We start from the raw sequence: 19,103 nt of genomic DNA, 5'->3' as shown, positions 1-19,103 counted from the left end.
AGAAAGTGCAGGGAAAAACTCACTCTTGCAGGACACTGTGGCTCTGGTGCGATCCTCGCCATGATTGTTAATGGCGCGGCACACATACTCGCCAGAGTCCTCGCCATAGACATAGAGAATGTCCAGCGAGACGAAACCCATGTCAAAGATGTTCCTATAACGATGACCTGACGGCAGAGGTTTGCCATTGCGATACCATTCAACGCGCAGGCTGGGATCCGTTTTGGGTTCCACTTGGCACTCAAACCTGACGGCCTCCGCCTCCTCCACGGTCACGTTGGTGATTTGTGTGACAAACTTCGGGGGTCCGTACTCCTGTTCGACGATCTTGGGTGCCTCGGGTATGCGTCCACGTTCGAGTTCCTTGAGCTTGTCCGAGGTCATGCCCTCGGGCAGCTGCGATTCGTAGACAATGTTATGCTTGCCCTTGCACGTGACCTTGGCGGTGGTGGTGGCAGTGCCCCACTTGTTTGTGGCACGACACGTGTACTCGCCCGAGTCCCGGGCATAAATGTAATCCACATCGAGAGCAATGAAACCAAAATCATTCAGCTGATGCACCCTGGAGCCAGTGGCCATCACATGACCATTGTAGAACCATTCGATGCGCATCGATGGATCGCCCACGGGCTCAACGCGGCAATCAAAGTGTATGGGTCCACCCTCGGGCACATCCAGATTGTCCTTAATGTCCTCGGTGAATTTCGGTGGATTGGGTTGCTCCTCATCGATGACAATCTCCTCACGCTTGTGCATGCTCTCCTCCAGCTTCTGCAGGCTCTCGGTGCCAGTGCGGAAGTTCGACGGCAGCTGTGGCTCCATGATGATGCCCTGGCGACCCTTGACCTGCAGCTTGCAAGACACTGTGGCCTCACCATGCTTATTGGTGGCCTTGCACGTGTACAGTCCCGTGTCGCGCTGATAACAGCCCGCAATCTCCAGGATAACAAAGCCAAAGTCATTGATGGTCTTGATGCGAGATCCGGCCCACAGGGCCTTGCCATTGTGGAACCAATCCACACGCATCGACGGATCATTGATGGGCTGCAGGCGGCACTCGAAGTGCGCCAGCGAATTCTCCGTAATGACCATGTCAAATGGCGTCGTAATGAACTCTGGCGGCTTGCCAGTGTCATCATCCGGCACGAACTCTGTGCTGCGTGAGCCCAATCCCTCGAGCTCGGCAATGCGATCGATGGTGCCCTCCATGCCCTTGGGCAGCTGTGATTCCATGATGATGGAGCGCTTGCCTTGGATCTTCATTGTGGAGGTGGTCACGGCCTCGCCATAGTCGTTGATGGCACGGCACGAGTACTCTCCGGAGTCCTCGGGATAGACCGGGGAAATCTCCAGGATAACGAAACCAAAGTCACAGAAAGTGCGGAAGCGTGAGCCCGCCTTGAGGGGTCGTCCATTCCAGAACCATTCAACCTTCAATTTGGGATCATCGGCGGGCGTTATCCTTGCCTCAAAGTGCGCATTCTCGCCCTCGCGCATGTTGTCAATGTTCTCGAGGGGCACGGTGAAGACGGGCGCCTTGCCCTTGGTCTCCTCGGTGGTGGCGTCGTCGCGTGTGCGCACCATGCTGTACTCCAGATTGGCAATCTTCTCCAGGCCACCCTCCATGCCGCGGGGCAGTTGCGAGTCCAAAATGAGGCTCGCCTTTGAGGCGCACTTGAGGGAGGCGCGTGTCGAATCCTCGCCGTACTTGTTGACCGCACGACACTCGTACACGCCAGAGTTCTCTTCGTAGCAGTAAAGAATGTCCAGGATGACAATGCCAAAGTCATGGAACGTGCGGAAACGATGACCGTGCGGCAGTTTCTTGCCATTGAAGTACCATTCCACGACCAAATCGGGATCCGTGATGGGCGTAAGACGTGCCTCAAAGTGCGCGCTCTGTCCCTCCACCAGCTTGGTGACATCCGCAATCTGTGTGATGAATTTCGGTGGCTCTGCCACGACGGGTGCACTGGTATCTCCCTGCTGTCCCTGTGGGCACTCCAATTCGCGAATGCGCTGCAACGAATCAGGCTGCAGGCTGTCGTAGAAGACGCCGCCGCGTCCACCACAATTGAGGGTGGTGCGGGTAAAGTCCTCGCCGTATTTGTTCCATGCACGGCACACATACTCCCCGGAATCGTGATCCTGCAGGTAGGCAATGTCCAGGACAACGTAACCGAAGTCGGAGACAGTCTTGATGCGATTCGAGTGACGCAACAGCTTGCCATTGTGATACCATTCGACCTTCAGATCCGGATCGTTGACTGGAATCAAAGTGCACTCGAAATGCGCCGATTGTCCGTCCTTCAAGCCCTGCAGCGGCTGAATGTGGGAGGTAAAGTGCGGCTTCTGGCCACGTGGCTTGTCCACGCACTCCAACGTGCAGCTGATCTCGGCCGTGCCATGTTTATTGGTGGCACGGCAGGTGTAGGTGCCAGTGTCCTCGATCTTGGTGCCGAGCACCTCCAGGGCCACTGTGCCAAAAGCGTAGATGGTGCGCACGCGATGACTGGCCTCCAGCACTTTGCCATTGTAGAACCATTCTATGATCATGCTCTGATCGCCCACAGGTATAAGATTCGCCTCGAAGTGAGCCAACTCGCCCTCGCCAATGTCTGCAATGTTGACGAACTCCGTGGTGAAGCGTGGGGCAATGCCCAGATCGGGTTGCTCCGGCTTGGAGCCGTCCTTGCGCAGTGAATCCTCGAGGTCCTGGATCTGTTCGAGACCCTCAGCGCCCTTGGGGTGTTGTGTGCTCTCAATGATGTTCTCCTTGGTGGAGCAGAAGATGGTTGTGGAGGTGAATGCCTCACCGGCCTTGTTGTATGCCTTGCACGTGTAGATGCCCTGATCCCTAGCGTAAACCTCAATCATGTCCATTGTAACAAAACCAAATTCTGTGGTCATCTTGAAGCGTGAGCCATGCTGCAGCATTTTGCCATTAAAGTACCATTCGATGAACAGATTTGGATCCTCCTTGGGCTCCACATTCGCCTCCAAATGGATGGGTTGCGCCTCCGACAAATGGAACTCGGCCTGCAGCGGCTTGGTCCACACTGGTGGTGGATATTGGGTCTCGGGTTTGCTCGATTTCTGGGCATAACGATTGGCCAGTGCCTCTTCGGTTTCCTGCACTGCCTCCAGACCGCTCTCTCCCTGGGGATGTTGTGTGTCCAGGTACATGGTCTTGCCACCGGTGCACTTGAGAGTGCCCGATGTGGTGGCCGAACCACGGCTATTCGTGGCCTTGCACGTGTATATGCCACTGTTCTCCGCATAGGAATTGGTGAGATCCAGCGCGCAGTAGCCAAAGTCATAGATGGACTTGAATTTGGCTGCCGCCTGCAGCGGTTGTCCATTGTAGAACCATTCAATCTGCATTGTGGGATCCCTGGCGGGCTCCACATTGCACTCGAAGCGCACATTGTCCGACTCCTTGCACTCGATGTTGTTCAGATGCGTAATGAACACGGGCGTCTCATAGGTGGGCTCTGGCGCCGCTGGGCGATCCGCTTTGGGTGCCTCCAGTGCGCCAATACGTGGCAGGGCATCGGGATGCAGCGAGTCCGCCTGCAGCCAGTGACGATCTTCAATCTTCAGCGAGGATGTGGACACGGCTTCACCGATCTGGTTGGTGGCCTTGCACGTGTAAATGGCTGAATCATCCTCGCGCAAACCGTTGATGGACAGCGTCACCAGACCAAAGTCGAAAGTGCTGCGTATCCTGGAGCCGGTGGTCAGGGAGATTCCATTCTTGAACCATTCGATGCGCAGATTGGGATCAGCGCGTGGCTCCACTTGAGCTTCGAGCAGCACATGTTGTCCCTCGTGCAACTTGTCGTAGGATTGCAGATGTGTCGTGAACACCGGCGCCTGTTGTGGCGTAGAGTCTACAAACATTTCGGGCACACGATTCATGGCAGCCTCCTTCAGGCGAATGGCCTCCCAAGACTCGGGGATCAAAGGTTGTCCATCAATGTTGGCCTTGGTCTTCACCTTCATGGCCGTGGAGGAGACAGCTTCGCCGGCGGCATTGTAAGCGCGGCACATGTAAACGCCGGCATCCTCCGGCACCACAGCCGCAATGTCGAGCGTCACGAAACCAAAGTCGTGAGTGGTGCGCAGTCGGGAGCCCATTTGCAGCTCCACTCCATTGATGAACCATTCGAAACGTAGTGAAGGATCACCCACGGGCACAACCCTCGCCTCGAAGTGGGCGTGTGCGCCCTCCCATAGCTCTGAGGGTCCCGTCAGCAGCTGCGTGAAGATGGGCTTCTCGAAGAGACGCTCCGGTTCGGTGGGACGTGGCGCCAATGGTTTCTCGAGCTGATGGATGCGACTTATGCTGTCCGGATGTTGCGTGTCCATCAGAATGCTGGCCTCGGACACAACACGCATGGAGGCGGTGGTCACGGCCTCTCCCAGCGGATTCACAGCACGGCACATGTAGACGCCCTCATCCTCCTTCCGAATGTGGGAAATGTCCAGAGAAACAAAGCCAAAGTCATGCTGCTTGGTGATGCGAGAGCTGTCCTCGATGATCTTCTCGTTGCGATACCATTCGACCTTCAAATTGGGATCACCCACGGGAATCAAACGCGCCTCAAAGTGCGCCGTCTGGTGCTCATTGATCCTGTCAATGTTCTGCAAGGGCTGCGTGAACACGGGACGCTGACGAGTGCCCGGTGTCTCCACCTCCTGGCGCTGATGTGGCGCTGTGGACTCCAGCTTGCGGATCTTCTCCAGACCCTCCGGATGCTGTGTGTCCGAGATTATGGTGCCGCGGGCAATCACCCTGAGATTAGTGGCCGACACGGCCTGTCCCATGGCATTGACAGCACGAACAGAATACTCTCCAGCATCTTCGGCCACGGCATGGGTAATGTCCAGCGACACATAGCCAAAGTCAAAGGTGATGTGGAAGCGGGCAGCCGATGGCAGTGGCTTGCCATTGTGATAGAATTCGATGCGTAGATTGGGATCATGCACCGGTGCCACCTGCGCCTCAAAGTGCGCCGTTTGTCCCTCGTAAATCTCCGTGGAGCCGCGCAGCTCCGCCGTAAAGTGTGGCGGACTGATGGGATGATCACCGACCTCAGTGCGTGCATTCACCACCTTCGATTCCAGTTTCTGAATCTTCTCCAAAGCATCGGGATGTTGGGTATCCAGAATCATGCTGCGGCGATTCAATACGCGCACATTGCAGGTATTTACTGCCTCACCCAACAAATTGGTGGCCTTGCACATGTACGTGCCAGTGTCTTCTCCATAGACATAGAGAATGTCCAGCGCCACATAGCCAAAATCGTGGGTGGTGCGGAAGCGATGACCCATGGGCAACTGCTTGCCATTGCAGAACCATTCAATCTTGAGGTTCGCATCATTGATGGGCTCCACACGGCACTCGAGATGGGCATGTTCGCCCTCCTTGAGGTGCTCCAAATTGCTGAGTGGTGTGAGGAAAATGGGCTTGGAGCCCTTCTCCTCCACGACAGCCTTGGTGGGCGGGGCATAGCTTTCCAGTTGGCGAATCTTTTCGAGTCTCTCCGCATCCATAGTGTCCAGATCGAGGGTTTTGTTTGCTAGAAAAAGGGAAATGGAATGTTTAAGGAAAGGATTTCTAGGGGGACTGGGGTACTCATACCTGTTACGTTTACAGCACATGTCGTGACTGCCTCTCCAATTGCATTCTTGGCCTTGCACATGTATGTGCCCGTATCCTCGGCATGTGCATAAAGGATGTCCAGTGCGACAAAACCAAAATCGTAGGTTGTCTTGAAGCGATGTCCCGCTTGGATGGGTGTGCCATTGCAGTACCATTCGACCTTCATTGTGGGATCATTCACGGGTATCAGCGTTGCCTCCAGATGCACCGGCGTGCCCTCGTTGACCTTGGCATTGCGCAGCGAGCGACCGAATTGTGGACGCTCTGCGTGGAACTGCTCCTCGTCCGCCTTGCGCTGGAAGCGTGAGGCATCCTCTAGATGGGCAATCTTTGACAGTGCATCCTCGTGCTGTGTCTCATGGATGATCGAGGAGCGAGAGGTGACATTCAGGTTGATTGAATTGATGGCCTCGCCCAGATTATTGGTTACGCGGCAGGTGTACTCCCCAGAGTCTTCGGCATAGACCGTCAGAATGTCCAGGGCGGCAAAACCAAAGTCGTAGGTGGTGCGGAACCGATGGCCCGTGCTGAGGGGTTTGCCATTGTGGAACCACTCGACCTTCAGATTGGGATCCGGATACGGCTCGATGCGGCACTCGTAGTGGGCGCTTTGACCCTCCTTTAGGTTCGTGGGTCCAATCAGTTTCGTGACAAACACTGGGGCCGTGGTGACTGTGTACTCCTCCTCTTCGCGTCGCTGGTAGCGGCTGTGATCCTCCAATTGATGTATCTTGTGCATGGCAGCCTCGTGTTGCGTCTCCAGCTGAATGGCCGTCTTTGATTGGACAATCAGCGAGGCGGAGGTCACCGCTTGACCCAACTCATTGATGGCACGGCAGCTGTAGCTGCCGGAATCCTCGGGATTCACATACTTCATGTTCAGTGCGACATAGCCAAAGTCATGCATGGTGGTGGTGCGATTCGAGGCCTCAATGGGCTGGCCATTGCGCAGCCACTCGACCTTTAGGTTGGGATCTCCCACGGGGATCAAACGTGCCTCAAAGTGCACGGCCTGATTCTCGGCCACACGCACATCCCTCACGGGCATCGTAAAGATTGGCGCCTGGGACACAAACTCATCTTGGACACTGATGCGCTGGCGCTTGGAGCCATCCTCCAGATGCTGCAGACGTGGCAGTGCCGTCTCGTGCTGCGATTCCAAGTAAATTGACTTCTTGGTGTGCACCACAGCCACAGCGGAGGTGATGGCCTCGCCAACGGCATTGAAGGCGCGACAGGTGTAGGTGCCAGCATCCTCGGGCAGCGTGGACATAATATCCAGCGCCACAAAACCAAAGTTGGAGGTTTCCGTGAAGCGGGAGCCCGACTTGAGGGGCAGATTGTTGTGGTACCACTCCACGCGCATCGATGGATCCGAAACGGGGATCAAACGGCACTCAAAGTGCGCCCTTTGGTTCTCCTTGATCTCAATGTTCTTCAGGGATGTGGTAAACACTGGCGCCTGCTTGGTGCTCTCGTCAATCTCCTCGCGACGGCTGTACCGCGAACGATCCTCCAAATAGTGGATCTGCTCGAGTCCCGCCTCATTCTGGGTCACGGTGACAATTTGCTCGCTGCTGCGGCACTGCAACTCCACTTGGGTCTCATCGGAGCCAATCAAATTGACTGCCCTGCAGGTGTAGACACCCGAATCCTCGGCAATCAAATGAACAATGTCCAAAGCCACATAACCAAAATCGTGTATGGGACGGAAGCGATGACCCACGGTGATGGGGCGACCATTTTTGAACCATTCAACCTTCAGATTGGGATCTGTGACGGGTTCAATCTTACACTCGAAGTGGGCGTGTCCTCCCTCGCGGGTGTTGTTCAGGCTCTTGGGTTGGGTAAGGAACCTCGGACGAATGTTGACCACCTCATCGATCTCCTCGTGACGGCGATACCGAGAACTATCCTCCAGATAGGCAATCTTTTGCAGTCCCGATTCATTCTGCGTCTCCAGAATCAAATCGTTCTTTGAGGTGATTCTCACGGAGCAAGAGGTGACGGCCTCGCCCAGTTGATTCCTTGCCTGGCACGTGTACACGCCCGAATCGATGGCATAGCAGCCGAGCAGATCCAAGGCCACATAATCAAACTCATAGGCGGGACGGAAGCGATGGCCCGTCTTGACGGGTTTGCCATTCACGAACCATTCGATGCGCATCGATGGATCACCCACGGGCTGCAGGCGGCACTCCAGATGGACATTGGTGCCCTCCACAGTCTCGATGTTATGCAACGCACGCGTAAATTGTGGCGCTTGCATCACGGTGATGTCCTCCTCGCGATGCTGCCTGCTACGCGAGTTTTCGAGCAGTTGGATCTGCTCCAGCGATTGCTCATTCTGCGTCTCCGTGACGACATCGGTGCGATCGATCACACGCACACAGGCGGAGGTATGGGCAGTGCCCAGATGGTTGGTGGCACGCACTGTATACTCCCCAGAGTCCGCGGCAGTGGCCTTGATAATGTCCAAAGCCACGAAGCCAAAGTCGTAGTAGGTCCTGAAGCGAGAGCCCACTGTCACGGGGCGGCCATTGTGGAACCATTCGACGCGCATTGTGGGATCACCCATGGGCTCCAGGCGGCACTCCAAATGGATATTTTTGCCATCATGTATGGGCTTGGGATCGGCCAGGGGCTGCACGAATACGGGCTTGGACTTGGAGATCTCCTCAATGTCATATTGGGGCTCCACGAAGGGTTTATTCTCCAGATTTTGGGTCTTCTCGTAGAGGCCACGATGCATGCTAGATGTGTCGATATTGGAACGAGCTGGGGAGGGAAGGAAAAGAGATTATTAAGAGGGGATTCCACAGAGATTTTGGTTCTGTTTTGTACATACTTTCCACTACCATCGTTGCCTGCAACTGAGCTTCACCCAGCTTGTTCCTGGCCACCACCAGATAGACGCCCGCATCCTCGGCCCTCACTTGCGAGATATCCAGAGCCACATAACCAAAATCGTAGTAGGTCTGTATGCGATTGGCTGCCGTGATGGAGCGTCCATTGTGATACCATTCAATATGCATGCCCAGATCCGACTGCGGCTCCACGCGTGCCTCAAAGTGGGCGCGTTGTCCCTCCAAGATCTTGGTGGTGCCCTTCATGGGACCGAGGAAACGTGGCGCCTGATTGATGCAAATCTCCTCCTCCTCGCGACGTCCGTAGCGGGATGAGTCCTCCAAATGTTGAATCTTCTGCAGACCACCGGGATGCTGCGAGTCGGAGACAATTTCATTCTTTGAGATGACCGTCAATTGGGCCACGGTGGTGTCCTGGCCCATGGCATTGTAGGCGCGGCAGGTGTAGGTGCCGGCATCGTAGATGGTCAGCTGTTTGATGGTCAGCGCCACGTAGCCAAAGTTGTGGTAGGTCGTGATGCGGCTGCTCGCCTCCAGCGGTTGGCCATCCTTCAGCCACTCGACGCGCATCGTGGAGTCGCCCACCGGCTCGAGACGCGCCTCAAAGTGCGCATGCGCGTGCTCCCGCAGATCCAATTGATTCTGGATGGGAGTCTTGAACTGCGGCGGTGCAATGGCCTCGGGTGCCTCCTGCACATGACGACGCTGCTGAGATTTGCTGCGATAGTCCTCCAGTTGCTCGGTCTTTTCGATGTAACGCTGCTGCTCGGGTATGCCCAGATCGGCGGTCACTTGGGAGCGCACATGGACACGAATAACCGACTGACTGATGGCCTCGCCAATGCGATTGACGGCGCGCACGGTGTAGGTGCCGGAGTCTTCGGCTCTCAGGTGTAGGATATTCAGGGACACATAGCCAAAGTTGAAGATGGCCGTGATCCTGGAGCTGGCTGTAATGGGCAGGCCATCCTTGTACCATTCCACGCGCATCGATGGATCATTGACGGGCGTCACCTGTGCCTCAAAGTGCACATTTTTACCCTCCTCAAACTCGCCCAAATCACGCAGTGGGCGTATGAACTGGGGCGCCTGATTCAGCTGCTCCTCGGAGCTCTCCTGTCGCTGATAGCGCGAATAGTCCTCCAGCTGCGAGATGTACTGCACACTGTTGGGATTCTGCGATGTCTGATCGATGGATGGACGCTGCACAACAGACAGAATGGCACGGGACTCGGCCACACCGCTGGCATTGCTCACGCGGCACATGTACTCGCCAGAGTCATGACCCATGATGCTCAGCAGATCCAAGGCGATGAAACCAAACTTGAAGACAGATGTGGCACGGGCACCTGAAGGAAAGAGGAGGGGTATTAGACGCAAGTTTTCTTCATGGAGTTGCTCTACTTACTGGCTGCCAGGGGACGTCCATTGAGATACCATTCGACGACCATTGTGGGATCACCCACGGGCTCAATGCGCGCCTCCATATGCACGCGTCCGCCCTCGGTCTGCTGCACATTCTGCAGCGGGATAATAAATTGTGGTGGAGGATAAACGCGATCCTCCTCCCCAGGGCGCAAATGGGGCTTGGCGCGCTCCACATGACGCAAGTAAATGATTTCAGGGCCAGGAATGGGTCTGCAAAAACACCAAAAATAATGAGTAACTTTGGCAACCTGAAGGTAAATCTTTGAGACACTCACTCTGGCTCAATCACTTTCGTGGGTCGGGGCAGATTCAAACGACGCTGCTCCTGCGATGGCTGCTCTCGTGGCACTTCCACATAGAGGCGCGCACGATTGGCCGTCGAGCCGGCAATATTCTGGGCCGTGCACTGATACCAACCGGCATCGGTGGCCTGGACACGCGGTATCTCCAGGCAGGTGGCGCCTCCGTCAATGCCCACGAAACGTTCGGCGGTGGATGAGATCTGAACGCCATCCTTTTGCCAGGTAATGCGCGGCAGTGGTGTGCCAATGGCATTGGCACTCATCGTTATCGGTTCACCCTCGCGCACAGTCATCGTGCTGAAGCGTTGAACAAATTGCGGTGCAACAACCTGTTCCTTTTCCAGCACATTCAACTGCGCCTCGATGGCCACCTCGCCGGCCTTGTTGCGGGCCAGACACTGCACAGCGCCGCCATCCAGGCGGGTCACATTCGTAATCATCAGCGAATGGCTGCCCGATTCGTTCACGAGAATCTTGTGTGAGGCATCGTCCCTCACCTGGCGACCATTGATGAACCAGAAGACCTCCGGATAGGGATTGCCAGTCACGCGACAATCAAAACGGGTCATGCGTCCCTCGGTGACCTCGCGATCGGCAAAGGCCTTGACAAATGACGGGGGCAAGGCCTTGCCCGCCTCCAGCTGCTCGGCCATCACGTCCACGGGTTTCGGTTCGTAGGCAGACTCAGCCGCCGGCTCCACGGCCAGCACGGCAGAGGAGACGACACAGCCCTGGAAATTCTCAGCCAAAAGGGTGTAGTGGCCGCCATCCTTGGCGGTGGCATTCTTCACGCGCAGCGTTGCCACTCCGCTCGAATAGGAGATCTCGTACTTCTGCGATGCCACCAGACGCTGTCCGTTGTGGAACCACGTGAGACGGGGCTTGGGGTTGGAGCCGACGCGAGCGGTAAACACAGCATCGGAGCCCTCAATGAGCTTCGAGCTGCGCGGCTTCTGCGAGATTTGTGGCGCATGCGCGGGGCCTAGGGTGCGGTCGAGCTCTTGGGAGAGCTGAGAGTCCAGCTCGTAGCCGGAGCGGCGGGTGATGGCCTCGCGGAAGGAGACCTCACGCAGCAGTCTATACTCAAAGGTGTCCACGCGGAACTCCTCCTCGATGGACGTGTACGAGTACCCATTCGAATAGATGTTCTTCTCCAGATTCTGGATGCTGGGCTGCTGCAACGCTGGCATTGGTGCGCCCTCCGGCTGGATGTAGACACTGCAGATGGCCTCACCATACTGATTGCGAGCGGTGCAGGTATACTCGCCCTCATCCCCGGGTCCAATCTGATTGATCAGCAGCGAGACATCGCCGGTGGCCTCGTTGTAGCTCATTCGAAACTTTTGCGACTCGAGAAGTGGTGCGCCTTTTCGGGTCCATGTCACGAATGGCTTCGGATTGCCACGCAGCCTTCCCTCAAACATGGCATTGCCACCCTGAGCGAAGCGAGCATTCTTGAAGATCTGCTCGAAAACCGGCGGCGAGATGTCGCCCTGGGCATAAACGTGTGTCAATGCGGGTGGCACATAGTTGATGCCACCGCCAGTGATGCTGCCACCGCCAGAATGTTGTTGGACTGTAAAAATAATTTAGATTAGCACAAATTTGGGGACTTGCTGAAGGCGGCAAATGAGAGTGGCATTAAATGGTGTGGGTTAAGAGCATACATTTTGGGGATATACAACAAATATTAGGGAAAATAAGGAGGTCTACGGAGGGTTCTTAATTCCACAAAAAATACGAAGAAAGAGCTTTTAGTGCTGGAATTTGTTTGTATTTTAGTTTGTGGTTTAAACAAGATTCAAGAAAAATGGCTACTAATATTTTCCATCAGCCATGAAATAATATTGGAAAAAGGTTCCATGATTATTTAGATAAAAAGAAAATAGAAACACATAAAATAATAATATTCAAGTCCTTATCAATATTTTCTCTAGTAAAAGCTGCTACCAAAATATCCTTTAAAAGTGTTTTAAAAAATCATATTCCTACAAATAAGTTTCTATAATCATTTAAAGTGAAACCAAGAGCAATTACTTTACGTAAAACTTAATTCAACTTCATTTTTTTTTTTTTAACATTTTTAACATGAATGAAACTATTTATACCATAAATCAGCCATAAATAAACACTAGCTATAAGTAAACGCCAAAACTATAAGTAGAAACTATCTATAAGTAATTACATATATATCCATGTATGTATATTCGCATCTGTATTTTGTTTATATGCTATCTTTAAGCATTTGTTTATCAATTGTATCTCTAGGAAGTGTGTCATTAACGAAAGATACTTGTGTGTGTATGTATCTACAGGTTGACGACTTCCCAAAAACAGCTGACAGAAAGACAACATAGAAAAGATAAACAACTTTGAGAGAAACAGCTGTCTCCTTATCTTCCTTCTTCTTTGAGTTCTCTTCGCCTCTCTCGCGTTTCTCACGCATGCTCCGACTGATCGTATAAGAGATGAGAGAGAGCTGCACTCTATATCCCATTCACTCTGATTAGTCAGAGGCTGATTCTTATACCCTCAAAATGTAAACAAATTTCTTGTCATCGCGCCACTCTTATACGCCATAGATATAGATAGCGTATCTATATAGTATTCGTATATGTGTGTCAGTGCAGTCTTATGGGATTTTGGCAGATGAATAGATAAACCCATAAATAGTTGTCCGAATTTTGTTCCGAATTTCGTCTAACTGATCATCAATTAAGATTTAAATGATGAAACACAAGTTGACACATGAATATAAATTTATGTTCGAAAATATTTTGCTTTTTCTTTTCTCCCACGAGTGTTTGTCGAAAATATAATATATTTTTTTGATGTCTTTTGGTAAAATTTTAATGATGACACATGTCTGCGGACACATCCATACTTATACATATATTTATTTGAGAATATTTTTGCAGTGTAGAGAAATATTTATGCATATTTTCGTAAGGTTTTTACTATTTATTAGTTTTAGTTTGTAGGAAATAAGATCTATTTTCAATTTGTGATACAATCAACAATACTAAATCTCTGTATTTTCGTATTTTTCAGATTTGTTTATTGCAATGAGTACGTATCCGCATTCTGGTAACTTTTATCTGACTGTTTACATTCAAATTACAGAATAAATAAATCAATCAATATCCGTATACTTATATATAATATAATAGTATTTTCCACTGAATTTCATAATTATTTGTCATGAATTCTTGGTAAAGATTCCTTCCTAATGCACATCAGGAATATAGAATAGGGAATCTGGCAGACGAGGGAGTTTATCAAGTTGGAAGACATTTATTACGTTGATGTAATGAAAATCAAATTTTTCTTTGAGATGCCTTCTATACGAGGACCTGAAAAATGCATTTTTTATAACATTTTTGATGACTAAAATGTCAGCGCTAAATCGAAAGTACAATCGATTAATAGTCTTAATTTTACAACATATTTTCCCCGAATTCCATGCAATTTTTCATCCATTTTCTAAGGAAAAAAACGATCTTATCTGATCTTGTGATATTTACATGTTCTAAAATGAAATTTTTTCAAAAACATATCCCAAAATATTTCCCTTAAAATATTCACAAATAAAATAAAATATACATACACAAAAGATATGTAAATAAATAGCGAATCAAGTCCCTAAACCAATTACAGAAACAAAGAAAACCTCCCGAGGAGCTCAGGCCTTACATTTGATCGACGGCATGCAGTAAAGGACATTTTCAAGGTCATTTTGGGTGAAATAACAAGCAGGATGATGAAAAGCTATAAGCTGTTGTCACAACTGCCATTTCTGCGGGAACAGTTCCCCCAATTTGGAACAGTGGGGACTCTAAATCCACGGTGTGAATCCCCACTGAAACCTTTAGGGTTGAACCTGTCCCCTGAAACTAAGTCCTTCGACTCAACTGACCTCGTTGTTGGGTGCTGGTGATTTGACTCCTTTGAACATGCTGTTCGGTGCGGCTAATCCTTTGCTGCTGATGCTGCTCCTGGCTGGAGTGCGAGTACTCCTGAGTGGAGTACTGCTGCTGCTGCTGCACTTGCTGCTGCTGCTGCTGCTGCTGGTACGGGTTCGGATTTTGTCGTTGCATTTTGTTGCTTCGTTATATATCACTGATATACTATCATTTGACAAATGACAACCAAATCAGATATGCAGTTGAAACTGCACTTTAAGATTGTAACACCTCTCGATCACTTTTCTCTTTTTTGATTTGCTTCTTCACTTGATATACTTTTTTATATATATTTATCTATCTTTGATCTCGCTTCTTTATGATGCTGAAATTGAATACGGCAGGGTGGGGCAAGAGCAGGGGCAAGCAAAGATAGAGATGGAAAATAACATTACATTTTTATGCATTTTCACTTTTGAATTTCGAGTTTCGAGAGATACTCGAGAGCGACACACCATTTATCACTGTCTGACACTTTTTGGCAAACATTTATTATGTCGTTTGGGGCTTGGTATCTTTAACTTGATTTAATTTTATGCATGAACCTGTCACACAGTTGTTTTTTGTGCTTGTTTTATAGATTTTTCTCTCTGTTTCTCTTTGCTGACACACAAACACACACACCAATACACTCGGATTTTACTTGAAAATTTCTTTCGATATAAATCAGATCTAAAGATCTTTCTTCTTCATATTCATATTCTTTGGGCTGTGAGGCATATTCCCTCAACTATTTTTAGCAGCACTGCGACTCATACACTCTCAACAGGCATACACAAACACACACAGTCTCCTCTGGTACGATGGGTGGATCGGATCGGATCGGATCGGTGGTTCGGTGGTAGCTTCTTATTTTTCACTGATGCTATTTATAAACGTTTTTTCTTTCAGAGAAAAACTTTGTTCGAACTCCGCTGTTCACAGATATAGAGAGAGGGGATAGAGCGAGAGATAGAAGCATTATCCCAGCACGATCAGCGTGTAATCCTTGCCAGGATCAGCCAGGATAATATCTATACACTCCCTGATATATATGCGCTCTGTTCATATATCTATCGAACATATATATAGAATATCTCTTGATATCTGTGTTTGCACACGATTTCACAGTCCATTCGTTGGATTGGGTGCGGACCACCACCGAATACCGAAACGATCCGATACGATACGAATCGGTATACGAATCCCTCCCCACCGTTAGCAGGCACACACGACGACCGAAGGCACAACCGTCGCGCTTGCTCGTGTGATATTTTTAGATATTTAGCGCACTGAAAAATTCTTTCGGAATTTCTGATTTTTTTCTTTCTTCTTTTTCGAAAAGTGGTTTCGTAACCAGAGAAAATTTTCATGAACACTTATTTTTCCATTGCATTCACTTGATTTTTTATCCTTACTTTATGATTTCGTTATCCTTGCGATGTTCGTGTGTGCGTGTGCGAGTGTGTGTATGTTTGCGCCCGTACAAAAAAACTCTATATAGCTATATTCCGTACCGTTTTGTGTGCGCGTATATATACGATATATATATAGATATATGTATATTCTTTTACTAAAAAATATCTATTTTCAAACTGTTTCAAGTCATAATCCCCGAGACTGAAACCAAGACACGTCGATCGTTTGTGAGGTGCGAGCGAAGAATGACAAAATCTTGTCGAGAATGCGATCAAATAGCTCTGCTCTGCTCGCTGCACACACGACACGATCTCGGGCACACACGATCTCCTCCAAACGAAGCAATGCGACGGGCGCCATGAGAGCAATCTTCGAGCAATCTCCTCCACGAAGCGAGGAGAGTGCCACATCCAAACGAGATTCGATGGGGTTCGGTTATATATTTGCACTTTCCATGCGCTTTTTGTTGTTGTGGGAAAACGCTCTCTGGGATGGATGCGCTCTGGGATGATGCACTACACATGTCACTGGGAGGCATATCATTTTGTGCGAGAAGAGCAGTGGATGAGAGACTCGAACTAGGTAGGGTATGCCTAAGGGTATATCTGTTTTAGATCCTTGATGATTGTGGGTCATCTTTCATTCATAAGTAAAGATTTTTATAGATTATTTCTTTCAGTTATTTATAGTGCGAATAGTTATTAGATGTGTCCTTCAGATTTCCATTGAAATTGCAATTAAAATGCTTTAGTAACTCCCTCTCCTAGTTTCCAAATGCCTTCCCAAGCAATCTTTGAGTGAGTTTTAGACTTCATTCAACATATTTAAAAAGTCAAATAGTCCCTGAGTATACCCCAAAACAGATCCACACCATATGGCCCACAGCCATTTGGCTTTCGGTTTTCCCAAAAGAGAATCTCCGCTTGCTTGAGAGTTTTCTCTCTCTCTCTCTCTCTTGTTCTACTGGTTGGGATTTGTTCGGAAAGTGTTCGGGTTTTGAGTAAGTTGGCTAAAAATATATGGCGATTTATTTTTGACACGTATTTTTCAACATTGTCTGCACAAAACGAGAAAAATAAAAGAAAATATCCCAACCCAGAGAAATTCTAGATACAAAATGCATACACACGGCACAGATACACATGTATTGATTCCAGATATAAGCTTATACATATATAATATACATTTAGGTGCAAAGATAGATGCAATCCTTATGTTCGTTACTGAATGCCACAGGATGTATCCATCAGAATAAATAAATAAATATTCGTTGCATTCTTTAGTGGAAATTTTAATTTTAATTTGAATTTTGATTCGTGTGGTTTGTGCCACACTCGCATTTTCCACGTAATTTATTTTATTTGTCTAAAATTAAAACCACATACGATAGATGGACAGATAGATATAAAATGTTGGCTCATGCCGCCCCCTGATGTACCGATACATACACATGTATTTATGTATATGTATTCCCACTTCTTGATTATTCATACTCGTGTGTCTTAATCATTAGCATAGAGATGTTTTCGAGTGACCAATTGGTCACACAAATGTTGCAACTTTCTATTTCTTTTTTAGCCAAATCAGAAATAACACTGGCTTTAGATACAAATTGCACCTAAAATGCTTGCCACTTGGCTTTGGTTTTGCGTCCATATATGGCCAACAGACGGACGAACGGACGGACAGAGCAGAGCAGGGGCAGCCTTTGGCTATGCTTTTTACGGCAACCCGGTTTTCAATGGTCATGCAATATTGTTTTATTTTTTTGTTGTATTTTATTGTGGCACTCAAATTAATTGTTAACATGGACACACAGCAGTGCAACTCGTACTCGTACTTGTAATCGTACTGTCGGTGGCATGCTGCAGTGGCACACTCATTAAGTTACAAAAAAAACACACAACAAGTTGTGTGTGAGAACTAAGTATCTTAGAAGTAGTCGAGAAGGCAGAAGAGAGAGAGGCACGCAGCCAGCCAGGCGCAGCAGCAGCAGCAGGCAAAGTTTCGACTGTCACCGCCAGACGATACAAATGTATCTACCCCATTAAAGTGCTACTAAAAGATAAGCTTGCAGTCTGACGCTGCCGCACGCATCTACTGTCTTAGCCAGCTCTTTCCTGAGCTCATCTTCTGGTTTTTTAGACAGTTAGGCCGGCCGGTTCTGCAAAAAAGTCAGCGATGCGCCACGATCTACCAGTGCGGTGGCAGCTGTCTCTAAGATTAACAGCACTTATCTCTCCACAACCAGAACGAAAGTTGTATCTACGCGTAGCGTAGAATCTGTATCTTATCTGCATAGTATCTGGCAGACACAGAGAGGGGAGGGAGAGAGAGAAAGAGATGCTGGCGCAAAAATACCCATGCCATTATGTCATTTTCTGCTTCAAGAAAGAATTTCAAGGAAAAACAACATTTCACTTTGCCTTTAATTAGTGTTATTAATTGTTTAGTAAACATAATTAGGCAGCTGCTGGGATTAATGCGGCTGCTTAGCTATAGATAGTATATAGATTAGTTCAATAATTAGTAGGGATTCACGCGTTCTCTCTCGTGTGTGTGTGTGTTTGTGGCATCTGCACTGGCATTCAATTTACTGCAAACAAGAGAAAGAATTCAAGTTCAATTAACGTCAAAGAAGAACATCAAAGGGATGGTGGTCACAACAGATGCTGATGCAGATGCAAAGATGAGTTGACACTGGAAATTGAGAGTCGCGTATGTATATGATGAGGAATCATGCAACATGCAGCAGAATGGGACCCCAAGCAAAGCCCCCAAGCACAGCTTAAAGTTATAAATACACACAGAGGCACAATGTTTTGTGGCATCCCAGAGATGTAATGAGTCGCATAAGCAGAGCAAAGCAGCGAGGCAACCAGCAAAGCTGCCCCACAAGAGCCGTAGTCTTGTTTTGGCATCAAATTTCGCGACCACTGCAGTTTGCCCCCAAGTCTACAGTGGCTCTGCGTCCCCCAATCCCCATCCCAATCCCATACCCAATCCATTCAGCAAAACCATAAAACCGAAACGAAACGAAACGTCGACGAAATACTGAGATACTGAGGAGCGAGCGAGCTGCATGCCAAGCGGCAATTTGCGTATAAAATGTTCAAATGTGGTTGACTCTAAGTCAAAGAAAAGACACACAAGACCCTGCAAAATGGGCGGCATAAGCACAGTTTACTCAGTTTGAGAGGTTTATTCAAGAATTTATTCAAATTTCAGCTAAATGGTAGGGTATGCCAGCAAGAGTTCGAATAATCGATTGAATGGGGTCTAAATTCAGGGAATATGAATCGGAATATCGGAATAAGTTGCATTCATAGGAAAACTTTCCGTTTCAGTAAGTTTTGGGGGATGCAAAAGATTCCTTATTTTGTTAGATACTTTTTACAGATACTTTCAAAGAAATACTTATAGAAAAAAAAACATTCTCATAGTCTTCCACACTGCCAATTACAGTTTTATCTCTGCC

At 49.1% G+C, this 19,103-nt stretch overlaps 1 protein-coding gene across 3 annotated transcripts in view; it reads right to left on the bottom strand.

Annotated features, from left to right (window-relative positions):
* Window positions 1-19,103, bottom strand: part of LOC117589315 (titin-like) — a 57,898-nt gene that overhangs the window by 4,621 nt on the left and 34,174 nt on the right. Inside the window, exons 1-7 of one of the 3 annotated variants that reach the window (XM_034281115.1) lie at window positions 15,625-15,855; window positions 14,182-14,552; window positions 10,239-11,841; window positions 9,944-10,173; window positions 8,517-9,884; window positions 5,648-8,446; window positions 24-5,585 (exon numbers count right to left, since the gene is read on the bottom strand). In XM_034281115.1, coding sequence (XP_034137006.1) covers window positions 24-5,585; window positions 5,648-8,446; window positions 8,517-9,884; window positions 9,944-10,173; window positions 10,239-11,841; window positions 14,182-14,362 — 11,743 coding nt within the window. In that variant the 5' untranslated portion in view covers window positions 14,363-14,552; window positions 15,625-15,855. Of the gene's footprint in view, window positions 1-23; window positions 5,586-5,647; window positions 8,447-8,516; window positions 9,885-9,943; window positions 10,174-10,238; window positions 11,842-14,181; window positions 14,553-15,624; window positions 15,856-17,762; window positions 18,222-19,103 lie in introns of those variants that run through there. The other 2 variants (XM_034281114.1, XM_034281120.1) reach the window with 2 other exon arrangements.

The sequence above is a fragment of the Drosophila guanche genome, unplaced genomic scaffold (genome assembly GCF_900245975.1).
Source record: "Drosophila guanche unplaced genomic scaffold, DGUA_6, whole genome shotgun sequence".
Classification (NCBI taxonomy): Eukaryota; Metazoa; Arthropoda; class Insecta; order Diptera; family Drosophilidae; genus Drosophila; species Drosophila guanche.
Note: the sequence above shows the minus strand (reverse complement) of the source record. Positions and strands in the feature narration are given on the sequence as shown.